A 15300-nucleotide genomic window follows, 5' to 3' on the forward strand; every position below is an offset into this window, starting at 1 on the left:
GAGGATTTTTCTGTCCTCCCCCCTTCTTCTGCAACACATTGTTGTAATAAAATGATTTCATCTGTTAAAAATTATGCCACACTCCTATTGGACTAAAGTCATATCTTTAACTTTAAAATCATCGGTCACAGGATGCTCTTGAAACTCAGGTAAAACATTCATACCTATTCTGCTTATTTAGAAGTGTCTTATTCTCTCATTTTTCTTGCAACCCCAACATTACTGGCTCAAGATTCTTGTCTGTTTGTAGTTTGTACCAAAAGACAGAGTTGATTTTATTTTCTGTAGTATTTACATAGCACTATATACAAACACAACCCTTTACAAAATATTGATCCTGCCATGGAGGAGTTTACAATAATCCGGAGACATACACATACCATATGGATGGGGATCAAGTATAAAAAGTTAGAAAACAACAGGAAGAATTTATAATGCATGTTTTGTGAGTTTGGGTACCTCAGTTACCATGAATGTGCTTATCTAGAGATGGGTGAGCATACTTCTGCTTGTCCTGAAAATTGATTGAGCTGTTCAAGTTTCAGACCAAACTTTTAGAAAATCTTGATGTTATTTTTGGGGTGTTTGACTTGAACATATGAACAGCCCAATTAGAACAGAGGAATATAGGAAGCTGCCTTTCATCAAACTCAGTATTGTCTACTCTACACTGACTGGCAGGGTTTGGGACAGGGGTCTTTCCCAGCTGTACCTGGAGATGTTGGAGATTGAATCTGGGGCCATACGAAGCATTTATTGTACCACTGAGATGCAGCTGTTCCCACGCTTCCCTGCCTGTCTCCCTTACCCCAAGAAAAAAGGTGTTTTCCTGGCTGGGGACAGATGAGTGGGCCAGGAGAGTGACATACTAATTTCCCACTAGATAGGGGGCTTGATTTCAAGCTCCATTATCCCCAGCAGGCAATGATGTGCAGAACATGTCATTTCCAGTCAAGGAGAGATCCCACAAGGCCTCTTCCTCAGCAGTAAATGACACGTTCCATTCATCATTTCCTGCTGGGGGCCATGGGGGCTCAGAATCAGAGTAGGGAAAGTCTTCAAAAGTAATTCAGTCCAACCTCCTGAGGATTCAGGAAATCCACAGCTACTGTTTCACTGATACATGGAGATATAAGCAGCCCTGCTTTGGGGCAGTGGGCTGTCCCAGCAGGGGCCACCAGTGGGCTGTCCCAGCAGGGGCACCTTCAAAGGGGGTGCACTCCTTTGGCTTGCATGCTTTGGGACACCACAAGGGTGAAGGTGCCATTTTTTGTTTGTTTGCTTTTCATTTTGTTTTGGTTTCTTTTTCTTTAGTTTAATACTTCTTGTGGTATGTATGGGAGGTGATTCTGGGTGAGAGCAGAGTCCATCCCAGGGGACTGATGGAATTCAGTGGATTTTTAAACACCCATGGGGATTTTCCAGTGGAGGGAACTGGTGATCCAGCTGAGGCCCCAGTCTCATTCTGTAAGGTGAGATGCATCAGGCCATCAACTTGATCATGTCTGGGTGACCTCTCCAGCACTGTAGAGCCCATTCTGCTCCTTGGTATTCCAAGAAGCTGAGGACAATGAAATAGTCTGGTGTCAGCTAGAGTACAAATGACATAGGACTCAAAGTGAGGTTGATCAAGCACACTCTAAAGCACATAATCATTTCCCACTCGTCTGCCCTCTCCTACCGGTTACCTCTCCTCTTCCCTTTAGGGACAGTAGGACTGGCAGGGAGAGTGGGTGTCATGACCCATAGCCCTCAGACCTTCCTGTGTGCAGCAGAGGATTCTGATGAAGATGAGGCACAGGCTACTTCCTCGGGCATAGGACAGTCAGTGCCTTATACAGGACCCTCCTGGCCATAGAATACAGCCCTGCCATCACCTTATGGCTCAGAGGATAGGTCCCCAGCCTTATAGAAGCCTCAGCCTACAAAATCAGGAAAGGGCCCTTGAATGGTCCAGTCAGCATTTCCAGGAGCAGTGGACCTGACCACAGTACAGGGCTGTGTTTCGACGACAATGGAAGGAGAAGCTAATGGAGGAGTACCAGATTTTTTTAAAAGAATCAGCTTTGCTGTGAGCAGGGTTCCATGAGCAGATTCTCTGCTTCAGTAAAAATCACTTCACAGAACATACTTCTTGCTGTGGGGTTGGAGTGAAGGTCATCTGACCAGCAGGGGCTTCCCCCCCTCTGCCCCCTTTCTCCTTTCCCCTGAAAGTCCAAATGCACCTGCATTTCAGGAGCAAGCCCTATTGAGCACAATGGGAGTTACTTCCGAGTACACCCACATATGCTTATGCTGGGGGGGGGGAGAAAACAAAGAGGGAAACCAGCCCCCATTTTAACCCAGAGGACCTCATTGACCACAAAGGAAGTTACTTCTGAGGAGACAGTAATGGGTTTGTTGTGGGAAAGAGAGCAGTAAACACAAAGACAGAAACCAGCCCTCATTGTAACCCACAGGATATCTATAACCAAGCTGAGAAGAACATAATTCTTAAGGCAATGAATCAGAGCCTTGAGATCACACTTAATCACATTTAAGGAATTGGACTTTACCCTGTGTCATTTCAGTTGAGGGGAAATCTCTGTAAGTTCTGATGTGAGCATTCCAAGGCAAGCCTCATTCAGCACAGTGGGAGTTACTCCTGAGGAGACACTAACGGGTTTGTTGTGGGAAAGAGATGGAAGCCAGCCCCCATTTTAATGCACATGATCTCTATAAGGGAGCTGTGACATAGATACTTCCTAAGGCAATGAATTGGAGTCTCAAGATGGTGCTTAATTGCACTTACAAAATTGAGCTTTAACACATGCTGTGTCAACTGAGGGGCTTCTCCGTTATTTCTGTGGTCACTGAAAGGGCAAGCCTCATTCAGCACAATGGGAGGAAACATTCCTTGACCAGGGTCATGGTGAAAGGCACAGGCCTGGGCAGGGCTAGCATACCCGAGCTAAATGCAGGGGTTGGGGCACACAGCAACTATACCGGGGAGAACCTGACTTGAGGAAAGGAATCGGACTTTAAGCAGTATCAGGAAATCCAGGTTTTCCCTGATAAGCTCATAAGTGGCTGCAGGATGGCCATGGTACCATGTATCCCTAATGACCTCAGCATACAGCCAGCTCAGAGTAAATTGCTGGTAGAAACACCCCCCAGGTGTTGTCAGCCTACATAAGGCTTCAGTTGATTTTAGCTCCCTGCTGAGACAACATCCTCCTATTGTTCTAGTAAAAGAGAGTTCCAGCCAGCAGGACCCACTTGGAGCTATCCAAGGTCCTATTTTCTTCCTGCCAACAGATGCTACCAGATGCCCCTGAGAGCTTCAAGGAAACACAGAATGGGACAGTAGGAAATTAGATGAAGTAGAGTGTGAGCCCTGTTTTGAATTTATCCCAGCACAATGGAGGCTGGACGAACCTATGTGAAATGGGACCACCCCATTTCAATGGAGGCAGCTTGCATTTGAGCCCCCCCATTTAAAATACTTGTCCCATTCCTATGCCTTTCATAGTTCTTTTGCCTGACACACTTGATGGATGAACATGGATGTAAGAAAGTGTCAGGACTGACTTTGACACACTCTGGCATGCTAACAAAGGTAATTATGAACAGCAAAGCCCTTTATTACAAGAGATCAGGTTTCCAGATACTTATTTTATTTTATTTATTAAATTTCTTAATCACCCATCTGGCCGGTCACCTGGCCACTCTGGACGATGTACAACAACACAACAATCAAAACCAGTAAAATTAAGCATTAAAATATCATGTTCTAAAAATATCCTATCCTCACAACAACCCTGTGAAGTAGGTTAGGTTGAGAGATAGTGATTGGCATACCCAGTGAGCTTCATAGCTGAGTGGAGGTTTGAACCCGGGCCTCCCCAGCTCTATTCCAACACACTAACCAGTAAACCACACTGGTCTTGAAATCATAGAGTATCACACAGTTGCAAAACACATGTTCCCACAATCTAGATTTGTTTATTTGTCAAATACTTGGTTTTTTATCCCTTAAGAATCGTTTTAATTTATGAAAACAGATCTGTGTGTTCCTGTGGTCTGTAGCTACAACAAAACAAAAGGGAGAAATATCTGGCAGATTTTTAGGACAAAACACAGGATGTATCCTTAGTACATGTTATTCTTCTGCACTGTGGCTTTAAGGATGAAGAAAACATCTTATGACAGGACTGGACAGATGTTTAAAAGTAAGTTAACTTAGTAATCATTCATGATGGTGTAGTGTAGTAACAGAGTGTGCTTTGGGAAAACCCCAGTTCAAATCTAACCTCAAACTCACTGGGTGGGCCTAGGCAAGCCAGGGGGGTGTCTCCATGAGCAATTTACTCCAAGCCAGCTGCATTTGGAGGCCATGATGACGTCATGGCCAACCAGCAGCCGCCCCAGAGCTTATCATAGAAAAACCAGATTTCCTGAGACTGCTTAAAGTCGAATTCTTTTCCTTCAGTTGGGCTCTCTCTGCTGTGTGCCCCAACTCCCGCATTTACCTCAGGTATGCTAGCCCTGCCCAGGGGTGTGCCTTTCACCATGACCCCGGTCAAGGGTGTTTCCTGTGTGTTTCCTATCCCAGCACAATCCAATTAGTGTCTACTCAGAAGTAACTCCTATTGTGCTCCATGAGGCTTGGCCCCTGAATGCCCACATCAGAATTTACAGAGATCCCCCTCAATTGAAATGGCACAGTTTAAAGCACAAATCCCCTAAAGGCTGTAAAGCGCAATCTTGAGGATCTAATTCTCCATTGTTTGGTTTATTGCCTTAGCAAGTAACTACTATGACCCTAGAGATCCTGTGCAGCATTGGGTTAGAAAGGAGGCTGGTTTCTCATCCCTATGTTCCCCCCACTATCTTTCCCAACACCAGCATGTGTGTCTACTCGGAAGTAACCCCCATTGTGGTCAATGAGGCTTGTTCCTGAAATGCAGGTGCAACTGGAGCTTCAGGGGAAAGGAGAAAGTGGGGGAGGGAAGCCTCTCTTATGGGTTGAGCAGCCCCTGCCAGTCAGATGACATTCACTCCACCCCCCATGCCCACCCAGAAATAAGTTCTGTGAAGCGATTTTTACTGGTGCAGAGCACTCGCTTGTGGAGCTCTGCATGGACCAAAGCACAGCAAAGCTGATTCCTTTTAAAAAATCCAGTACGCCTCCATTAGCTTCTCCTTCCATTGTCATGGAACACACCCCAGTATTCTCAGAACCTCAGCCCCCCCGCCCCCATCAGCAGTATACGGACAGTAATACAAGCCTACTTTACAGGGTTGTCATAAAGGTTTCTGAGATAATGTATGTGAAACATTTTCAACCCTAGACATGCACTGTTTAAGTGTTAAGTATTATTATGCTCCACTGTGCAAAATAACTCCCTGAATAATCCTTTAAGAATTTTCTTATTTAGGGCATTTCTTAGCCACTTTTCAAGACTGCAGTCTTTGCCGAATAGAGAAGTGCTATTTGTTTGCCAAGCTCTGAAATTTCCTGTTAGCACCAATAAATGTGTTAATTTCTAGTTTAAATGCTGAATGATGTAGCCTTGCTTCAACAAGGAATATTACACACATTTCTATTAGTTGGCTTTAGAGTTTTGTGCTTCTCATAACAGGATATAAGTCACACTTCAAGAGCGGAGAGAATTATCTCCTTTGATTCAACTGATGTTAGTTGATTATGTGGATTCTATGAATCAAGGTATAATGATGGAAGGTGTAAATGGAGCACTTAACTTTGTTAATATCAGAAGCAACTTGTGATCGGAACTCACGGTGTCTACTCTTCCAGGAAGTATCACCACAGCATATTTCAAATCGCAGTGCTTCTTTCTTAGAAACATGAAAAAAATAAAAATCCTTCCTTTTGGAAGTGGAGTACAAGTAAATTGAATGAATAAAATGAATGAATGAAAGTAGGGTCGGCACCTAGCTTGAAGTACATTGATAAAGATCATACTTTTTCAAACACCAGGTAAGGTAAAAGGATATCCCTCCTAAAATATAAAATTTAAAACCACAAAAATCTAATTGTGCTATGCACTTTTTAAAAATGAACACTAGAGTATGGGATGTGAGAATGCACTATGGAATTAGTGGACAAGGACATGTACAGTACTGAAATGGCTATTGATACAGTGAAGGCCATTGGGAAAATGTTATGAGAAGATCAATATTTTTCTCTTTAAAATACTTACTGGGATTAACCTTAATCTGGGAAAACATTTTAAAGAGTCCAAGAATGTTTTCATCATTATCACAGCCTGTACTTTTATGCTCTCATACCACATAGATTGAAATCCCAGGGAATAACTTAGTGTGTATTGTTTCAGCTAGGCACACTGTTTCCATCATTTGTACATTTTCTTCTACCTGTGGCTAACAGTATAATCCAATACGTATCTACTCAGAAGTATGGCCTGCTGAGTTCAATCAGGCTTATTCCCAGGGAAGTCAGTATAGGGCTGCGGCTTGCCTTAGGCTGCAATCCTATGCTGATTTACCTGGGAGTAAGCCGCACAGAACTCAATGGGACTTATTTCTGGGGAGATATGTATAGGATTGCAGTGTAAATGTTAACATTTTGACCAGTTACGTGGGTGATGCTACAGGTATCTTGTGGGCCTATTATATTTTTCCCTGGTGTGTGCCTCTTTGGAAATGCAATCACAATGGTACTTTCACAGTACATACTTTTTCATCGAACTTCTATCTAAAACATTTTAAACAAAACCTACTGATTTCAGTGGGGCTCATAAAGTTACTAGAGCTTCTGTATATATTAACTATTTAACTTCAAATGAAATAGAATGAATTTCTTAGGGTGACATAGCTATATTTTTGTGAAAATTTCATTTAGAATTGGAAGACATTTTAAGAATTGAAAGCAACAATACAACTTTAATTTTCCCTCTTTTTTATACATAATAAAAGTGCCAAACTACACCATACATGGGAGATCTATGATGTGATGGCCCAACTTTTGTTTTTTAATGAAATGCATTTGCTGGGAGCTGACCTTTTTCCAGAGCTGTTGTGTGGAAATATTTAAACTTTCCTTCCCATATCACCCCCTCCTAACCGTGGTAATGTCTTAAAGTATGAGTTTATGTCCAGATCCAGAGGGGTAATCTGCATGTGTATACAGGCTTCTACCAAGCACTGATTGCTCCAGATTATGTAACGCAATATTAATTAATTAAGGACACAATCGATTGCACCCTTGCTACTCGGAAGCCCCTGAACTTGGAGGCATCTGAGGTTCCTATGCCCTGCTGGGCTGAAGCTGGGTGGGCAGGAGGAGATCTGGTGGAGGCAATTCTCACTTTCCCTTCTTCCGATGTCCAATATTTTAGCCAGACAGACTTTTCACCCATCTAGCAAGGGAGCTTCAGAGGGGGAGGGAAGGAGGCTGGAGGAGACTCAGGGTAACTTGTAACCTGGCCTCTCCAGTCTCCTCCCCCTGCCTCTCCACCCACTAGAATGCCCTCTTTTCCCCCTGCTCCAAGGTTGAGTTTCCGACCCTGGAGAGGCAGACAGTGCGGTTCTTTCCACGTCACCTGTGAGGGAGAGGGGGTCTGGGTTCAGATCTTTAATCCCCCCTTCTGAGGTCGGAGCACTGTCTCTGACCTTGAAGGGTTTTATGAGCAATCCTATGGTCTCTGGGATGCTCGTCTAGGGACCATAGGATTGCTTCCTAAATTGTATGCCACTTCCCTGTCAAATGGCAATCAGATCAGATTAAAATAATACCAAAGACAATGAGATATATTGATGCAGTCTGCACTGACAGTGTCATTCACTTGTCTGGGGGACAGAAAATGTGCTTTGGAGGAGTTTCTACACCACCCAAATCACTATTCTTTTAATCTAAATTTTGAGACTGGAGAATATTTGGAAATGTCCTAGTCAAAACCATTGGTATATTTCACTTTTTCTCTGTGGAAAATCAGCAGTGAAATCGGTAAGGTGTTGATTAACCAAACTTTTCCCAGTACCCAATTCTCTAAAAATTGTAGCTGCAGCTTAAATATGCCTTTCAGTTTTGGAGGGAGCAATCCTATGGCCAATAGACACTGTCTAGAGAGTCATAGGACTTTTCAGTTTCTGGGAACTGAGTCTGGAACCAGGGCTCCAACTGCAGTTCCTAGAAACCACGCTTCCTGCCCCTTTCCCTTCCCCCTCATAGGCAGCATGATTATCTCTGTGCCAGCTACATCTCATGCTCGGAAACGGAGCATGGGGAAAAGGGGGCAGTCTCAAGGGTGGGGACAGGAGGAGACCACAGAAGCTGCATTACGCAGCTTCCTATGCACCGCAGGGCCTCCCCAATCCCACTCCACAGCTCCCTGACCCTGGCTAGATAGACACAATCTCCTGCCTAGCCAAAAATGCACAGTGTCCAGAGCATGGCGGTGAGGACTGCCTTTGTGCTCCAGCTGCCCTGCACTGGATAGTCATCAGCCTCTGAGTTCAGAGGCTGACGACTATAATCTCCATAGGATTGCGTCGTTAGGAGGCATTGTTGTGGGGACGGGAAGCAGGTCCCACAGTTGTTATTTCCTCTTGGAAAGAAAACAGAAACAAAAAAGCTAGATGGGGGTTCCCGCATTAGAGCTGTGCAACATAATTGTGTACACCCCTCAAAGAATAAAGGAATACTGAGAAAATGGCAAACGGTTACATTATGTTGACACTTGGAGTGGGAGTGGGGGGAAGGCATTGTGTAACTCTTCATTAGTGATGTCACAAACAATATTCAGTAATGTAATACCTGAGCAGCCACATTCCATACAGCTATTGCAAAAGCACTGGATGACCATCTGAGGGATGAACTGCATTTTCCAATGGCAAAATATTGCTGTTTTGAGTTTCAAGATAATAACCCCCAACAACAGCATCACAACCTTGAGATAAAGTGTATGCTCTAGTTATGGAAAACAACCATGTATTTTTTTCTCAAAATCCTAGCTGTGTCAAAAGCCATTACTTAGCTGATGGTCTTTTATGTGGTAAAAACATTTTTCTGCAATACCCTGGAATAAAAGACATAATAATGAAATAAGTATCTTTATTGATGATTCTGCCAATACATCTGTTTCACTTAATCATTTCTACTCTTTCTTTGCTTCAAGCTGACCAGCCCCCTCCCCACGCCCCCAAGTGCCACATTTATCAAAATGAATGGAAACTGTCTTACTGAGAGTTTAATAGTTGCTGGCTGGAATTCTAGTTCGCCATCTGTTTCCAGATTAATTACACTTTTATTTGGACACCATTTACTCTCAAATATTTTTGTTAGAGTAAGAACATTAAAAAATATAGTCTAAATCAACATATGCCAGCTTTATTTGGATTTGCCTATACTATTAGAGTGTAAAAACATACATTGTCATGGTTACACATTTTCTCCAACTATCCAGGTATGACAGGTTGGAGATGTATCATGCAGTGGAAAAACTGAGCAAAGAGTCAAGTGATATGAACACAGTTCAAAAGTTGTACATCCAACAGAAGCAGAGCCCAGGACTGGCCATAATGCACAATATGAGCATTGCCATGTGTCAAGGGCTGGCATTTGTCATTATGATGGCAAAGGCTAATTTCATTTTGCAACCTGAAGGAAGCTGGAAGAAACAAAAGGATTAGTGAGGAGCCTTGAGCCCTCTCTAGAGCTGATAAACTTTTATTAGGCTTGGGGCAGAATACTTGGTTTCAGCTGATTCCTCTAGGCTAGAGGAAGGCAAGTGAGGCATATCACATGTATCAGCACCTCAGCGAGGTCAGTTGCACTGTCATCAGTTATAGATAGGGCTGTTGCATGAATGTCAAGAAGGCACATGCCCACGGGGGTCTTGCGTGGACCAAGAAGGCTTATGAATGGATGACTAAGGGAGCAATCCTGAACAGTCCTACAACTTCCAGCATGGCTAGGTGGGGCATGCTGGGAATTGTAGGACTTTTTCTGTCTAAACATGCATAGGATTGCACCCTAAGTGTCATTTTTAGGTTTAAATATACCAGCAACACTAAGATGCAACCTTATTCCATATCTGCATAGGGAATTCAAGGCAATGAATTCCATCTCTTTGTTGTAGAAGTCTCTATATAAAAATTTTATGAACAGGTTGCTCACAATTCTTGTTAGTTGTGTCCATTTACTGTCAAGCCTTCCCACATTTCATCAATTAATCATTTCCTTCACCCTTTTCCTGTCTACCACTGTTCTCCTCTTCCTCTAGCCAATGTGTTGCATGCATATCTTGCCAGCTGCTACTGGTTTTTATGAAATCTGCTTATCCAAAAACAGCCACTGTCCTTTCCACCATAACCACTTCCTTAACCACAAACCATGAAGTGCATTTTTTAAAAAGTATGCTTCATCTGGAGTACCCACTTGTGTTGCAATGATAGAACTGCCTGTATAATAGCTTTTCTTCCACCTACACAGGAATGATGAATACCAATAAAAGAAATTGAGAGGGAAGCATTGCTGTTCTGATTTTGTTATGTATATATACAGGACATAGTCTTCTGTGCTGTAACATATTGCCACTGGTCTTTGAGGTATGAGCTCTCTAATGGGTTTTTAATGGAATTAATAACATTCATAACAAGACTGATTATTAAAACAGAAGTCATTTTCACATAAACATGTGTTTCTTTCAACAGAACACATACCTTGAACATTAACCCTGGAGATTGGTGGCTGATTTGCTGCCGGTGATCTCCTGTAGAGGAATAAACAACAAACCATGAAGCTCTTATTACATGGATGTAGCCAGGACTGAGAGCTGCCTACTATTACCATCTGAAGATTTATTTGCCATTAACACAGGCTGACTAAGGCCCACTTCCCATGAACAACAATGGTTATGTGAATGCTAAGGATCTCTCTTGAAACTGAATCAGCCTGGTGATCTACACAGAAATATGTTCGCATGTACAGCCTTATCATGTGGATCAGCTGCCAAGGTTTCTTCTCCACTCACCTAAACAGCCAACTGGAATGTTTTGCATGGAGGAACACACAGTGGTGCCTGATCCATGTGGTAAGTCATCACCTCCACACAGTTTGCCACAAGAAGCTACTGCCACACAGATTCAGTTTCAAGTGCGTATTACATATGTAATGTGCCTCCACAGTGTGTATTATGTATGTGAAGCAAGCTTAAGTAAAGCGAGATTGTAGTACATGCATTGAAATAAAATGTGTTATTATATGGAAGGATGGATACTTCATGCACTGGAATGCCTATACAAGTCTACAAAAACAGACAATACTAATTTGTAGGTATATATGTGCCATCCCTCCAGGTTGCTCTAATCTAACATCACTTTGAGCCTTTGTAAGCAGGGGCATCCACAGGAATTTCCCCAGGGCAGGGGGAAAAACTGCACAACTTTATGTTATTGTAATTCACATGCATAATGTGCGCTACAACACATTGAGATCATTTGTATTTTTGTCATTGACTTTAACATGAGAGAGCCTGCAGAAATTACATTTTATTTACACAGATATTTTGACTGTAGGTCCTCAGATTAATGTTAGTCAGGTGTCTGCAACTCAAAAAATGACATTTCCCCCCCAAAATCAGCTTGGGGGTAAAAACCTGTTTTATGATGCAGTCCTATGCATATTATATGCAGAAGTAACTTTCACTAATTTTAAAGAGACTTATTTCCTAGGAAGTAGTATAGGATTTCATACTGTAGTTAATTAAAAGAAAACATTGAAAAGTAGCAGCTTACTTGTTTGATGCTCCTTGCAGATTTGTCAGTAAAGTAAAGTTATTTCTTACACTTCTCAAACTTGCCAAGACCTACGAAAAGACCATGCTGAATATTAAAATAAATACAAACATACAAAATGTATATCTGTAAATAAGTAGACAGTTAAATACTCCAAAGCCCCATTGATTTCAGTGGGAGAGAGTTAAGCACGTACCTAACTCCTTCACCATTAAGACAATGGGATTTCAAAGATTTAATTTTGGCTGAATCATGCCCATTCTATAGAAAAAGTTAATATACAGTTTCTTTTAATTATTCAACTTAATTATACAATATACATAATTCATATCATACATTCTTAAGAGGAACCACTACTTTTAGAAAACAAGTGGTACAAGTCACTGAGTTTAGAACTCATGCATGGACAAAAATGGTAATGACTTACAATGCAACTGTAACAAGCCAGCAATGTAGTGAAATTTGGAACAGGATACCTGGGGTAGGGTGGGACATGAATATGGAGGCTGTGGTCAGCCAATATACATGGCTGCAAATGGCTCAGCAGTTATGACATTCCCATGCTACATCCACCCCTTCTGGAACTCATTACAAATTTTATATGGTAGATAATTAGTGAGGACATAGAATAGCCTCCTCCTCTAGAGTCAAATATGCAGGCTTTTAGCAACACCGCAAGAGTGGAACACTCAGCTACTTCTTAGTATTATGCTGTCAAACTCTTTCCAAACAAAATGAGTTCTAACACTTCTGTGTCTGGTATGTATGAGATGTGTACTGTCATTAGGCTTCATACTAAGCAACCATAGGGTTGTATCCAATGTCAGTCTAACATACGTCCATTCATTTCAATGGGTCTACACTAAGTAGGACTAACATTCGATACAACCGATAATTAGCCTCCAAGCACAACACTTCTGTAGTAGGGATAGCATATTTGCAACAGTAGACAGAAGTATCTTTTGCTTTCCCACATCATCTTGGTGCATGCGCTCTAGGGCATGGGTGCAGAACTGTTTTAGGGTGGGAGGCCAGATTGCCCACCACAGGATGGATGATATCATGTGGGGGGTGGGCCCACCCCTGATGTCACCCCCTTTTTCCCTCTCTGTGCTTGAAGAGGCTGCTCTCCCACCACAGGTGAGTCCTGCTGCCTCGCGTTCCCACTGTTATCACTGACCTGACATCGGAGATAGCAACGGGGATGAAGAGAGGGCAGTGGGACCTGCCTGTGCTGGAAGAAGGAGCCACTCCCACATCCCCACCGCTCTTCCCAGCACAAGTGAGTCCCGTCACTCTGATCTCAGATCAGAGATAACAATGGGAGATGTGGGGCCGCTGGACTCATCTGCCAGCATCAGAATCCCTGCTATTATCTCTAATGGGAGATAGCAACAGGGGATGTGGGGCAGCAAGGCTCGCCTGTGCTGGGAACAGCAGCAGCCGGTCTTCTCAGCACAAGCGAGTCCACCACCCTGCATCTCCTGTTGTTATCTCCAAGCAGAGATCAGAGCTAACAGAGGGGGTTCTGCTGGTGGTGTGCCCCAGCAGGGGGATCCCTGATGCTATCGCCAGTCTCAGATAACAGTGGGGGATGCCCTCCAAGGGGATTTCTCCAGGGGGCGGGGCTTGGAGCCATGAACCTCAAGAGGTTTCGCAGGCCAGACTGGGGAGCTGAATGGGCCAGAGTAGGCCATAGGCTGGAGGCTCTGTACTCTAGGAAATCAAGGAAGAAAGGGAAGGGTGGAGAACCTGTTTCTATAGGGAGCCAAGCAATAGCAAGGCAGTCAGAAATGGGAGGAAGACTCAAGATGTCCAATTAACTTTTAATTGGATGTAATCTTTGAAAGCAGCAATGGCAACAGTCCCAACCTGTGAGGACATGGATTCAGTGTTCACAAAGAGTTATATAAAGGGGCAAGTAAAGGCACTCTGAAGTCTACCATGCCCAGGGGAATTGAGGAGGACCTGTGAAAATGTGACACATCAGAATGGCAGGTGAGATGAGGGAGGAGCAATATTTATTAAGTGCACTTCGGGCTCTCAAATGCCTCAGGTAGACCCCATCATCACACTGGAGTCAGTGTTAGAACATTCAGAACATACCTGTGCAAAAGGTGTAACTATCAGGTCATCTCCATGTCTAGTAAGAAAGGAAAACAAACAAAATCCCATATTTTAGAGGATGTTAAAAGCTAATTACTACATAGTGAACAATCTTCATGATGCATATTTATTTTGTTCCAAAACTGTGGGCAATGACCAGAGTAGTAGTTGCATCCTTATTCTGTACACACAGATTAAAGTTGTAGAGAACAACGTAGGAATGGTAATTTGGAATCAAGGTGGGAAATTCAGTCCTCTTCACTGCTATGCACAAACTTCCCAGCATTGCATCTATTTTGGCCCTAACCCCCCTGCATCCCAAGCTCTAGCTCTGTAACACAACTACCTCCTTGGTGCACCTTAGTTAGTAGCTACAGAGGATTGGGTGGGTTGTGGATAAGTGAGAGGCAGTTTTTAAAAAAATTATACAACATTATAACATAAACCTATTTTGTTTCCATTTCTTAGCTAACATATTACAATTATGTTTCCAACTGCTTCCAGCACAACCCATAATTACAATATGATATAACATTGTTATTTAACACATTAATAACGGTGCAATTCTATGCATGTCTGCTCAGAAGTAAGTTCCTCTGATTTCAATGGGACTTACTCAAGGATACGTGGGCATAGGATTGCAGCCTAAATCAATAGGACTTACTTCAGAGCAGACATGTATAAGATTGCACTGTAAATTGCTTAAGTGCTACTTACTGAAATAGTATTAATAATAAAACAAACAATGAACTTCCAAATCTCAAGGCTAACCTCAACATCATTACTCAAATGCTTGTTTCTCACTTTATCTTATTTAAAAAAGAGGGGGGAAAGCGGTTAAGAATATGGCTTTATTTTAAATAGATTACTCCTAATACTGAATAAAGCTGCACTCTATCTTGAACTATATTCTAATTATAAGAAAAAAAGACTGCATCATTCAGTGAATTTGGCATCTTGTTATCTTCCTTCTCTCCCTCATCATATTACTTAATTTCATCATATAGGTCATATCCCAGTTTCTTAAATACCACTCATAATTCCCCCCCCCCATGTTTAGCTTATAATCAAATGAGCAGCTCTTAATAAATGTATGATCGTTTCAAATACTTCAGATAATACTGTGTCTTTAATAAGGGTGAACTTTGAAAAAATACATTTTCTCTTTTGTTTTTTGGATTTAAAATTGTTTGTGTAATTACTTTCTTTTGTAAAACTTTCTTTCATGTTTAGTTAATTTGGATTTAGTTCTTTCATGTTTCAGATTTGAATTTCTGTTTTGGAAACTTTGTCTCCATTGATTTGAATAGGTGAAAAGAAGAGGTGCATGCAGGAAAACAGCTGGAGGGAAGGAAATTCCAACCCACCACCAAGGACCTTTGGGATAGCAGGGTCCTTGCTGTGGGGTAGGATCCTTCCCACCAGCTGATT

At 42.4% G+C, this 15300-nt stretch overlaps 1 protein-coding gene across 2 annotated transcripts in view; it reads right to left on the reverse strand.

The window, feature by feature from the left end:
* Positions 1 to 15300, reverse strand: part of PDE4B (phosphodiesterase 4B) — a 352041-nt gene that overhangs the window by 76335 nt on the left and 260406 nt on the right. For both annotated transcript variants that reach the window (XM_084852293.1, XM_084852294.1), the window contains 3 exons: positions 13870 to 13906; positions 11764 to 11834; positions 10690 to 10739 (listed from right to left, as the gene is read on the reverse strand). In XM_084852293.1, the coding sequence (XP_084708419.1) occupies positions 10690 to 10739; positions 11764 to 11834; positions 13870 to 13906 (158 nt within the window). The remainder of the gene's footprint in view (positions 1 to 10689; positions 10740 to 11763; positions 11835 to 13869; positions 13907 to 15300) is intronic.

Source organism: Heloderma suspectum, chromosome 4 (genome assembly GCF_057233095.1).
Source record: "Heloderma suspectum isolate Gila_16-S chromosome 4, 16-S_ref, whole genome shotgun sequence".
NCBI classification, from domain to species: domain Eukaryota; kingdom Metazoa; phylum Chordata; class Lepidosauria; order Squamata; family Helodermatidae; genus Heloderma; species Heloderma suspectum.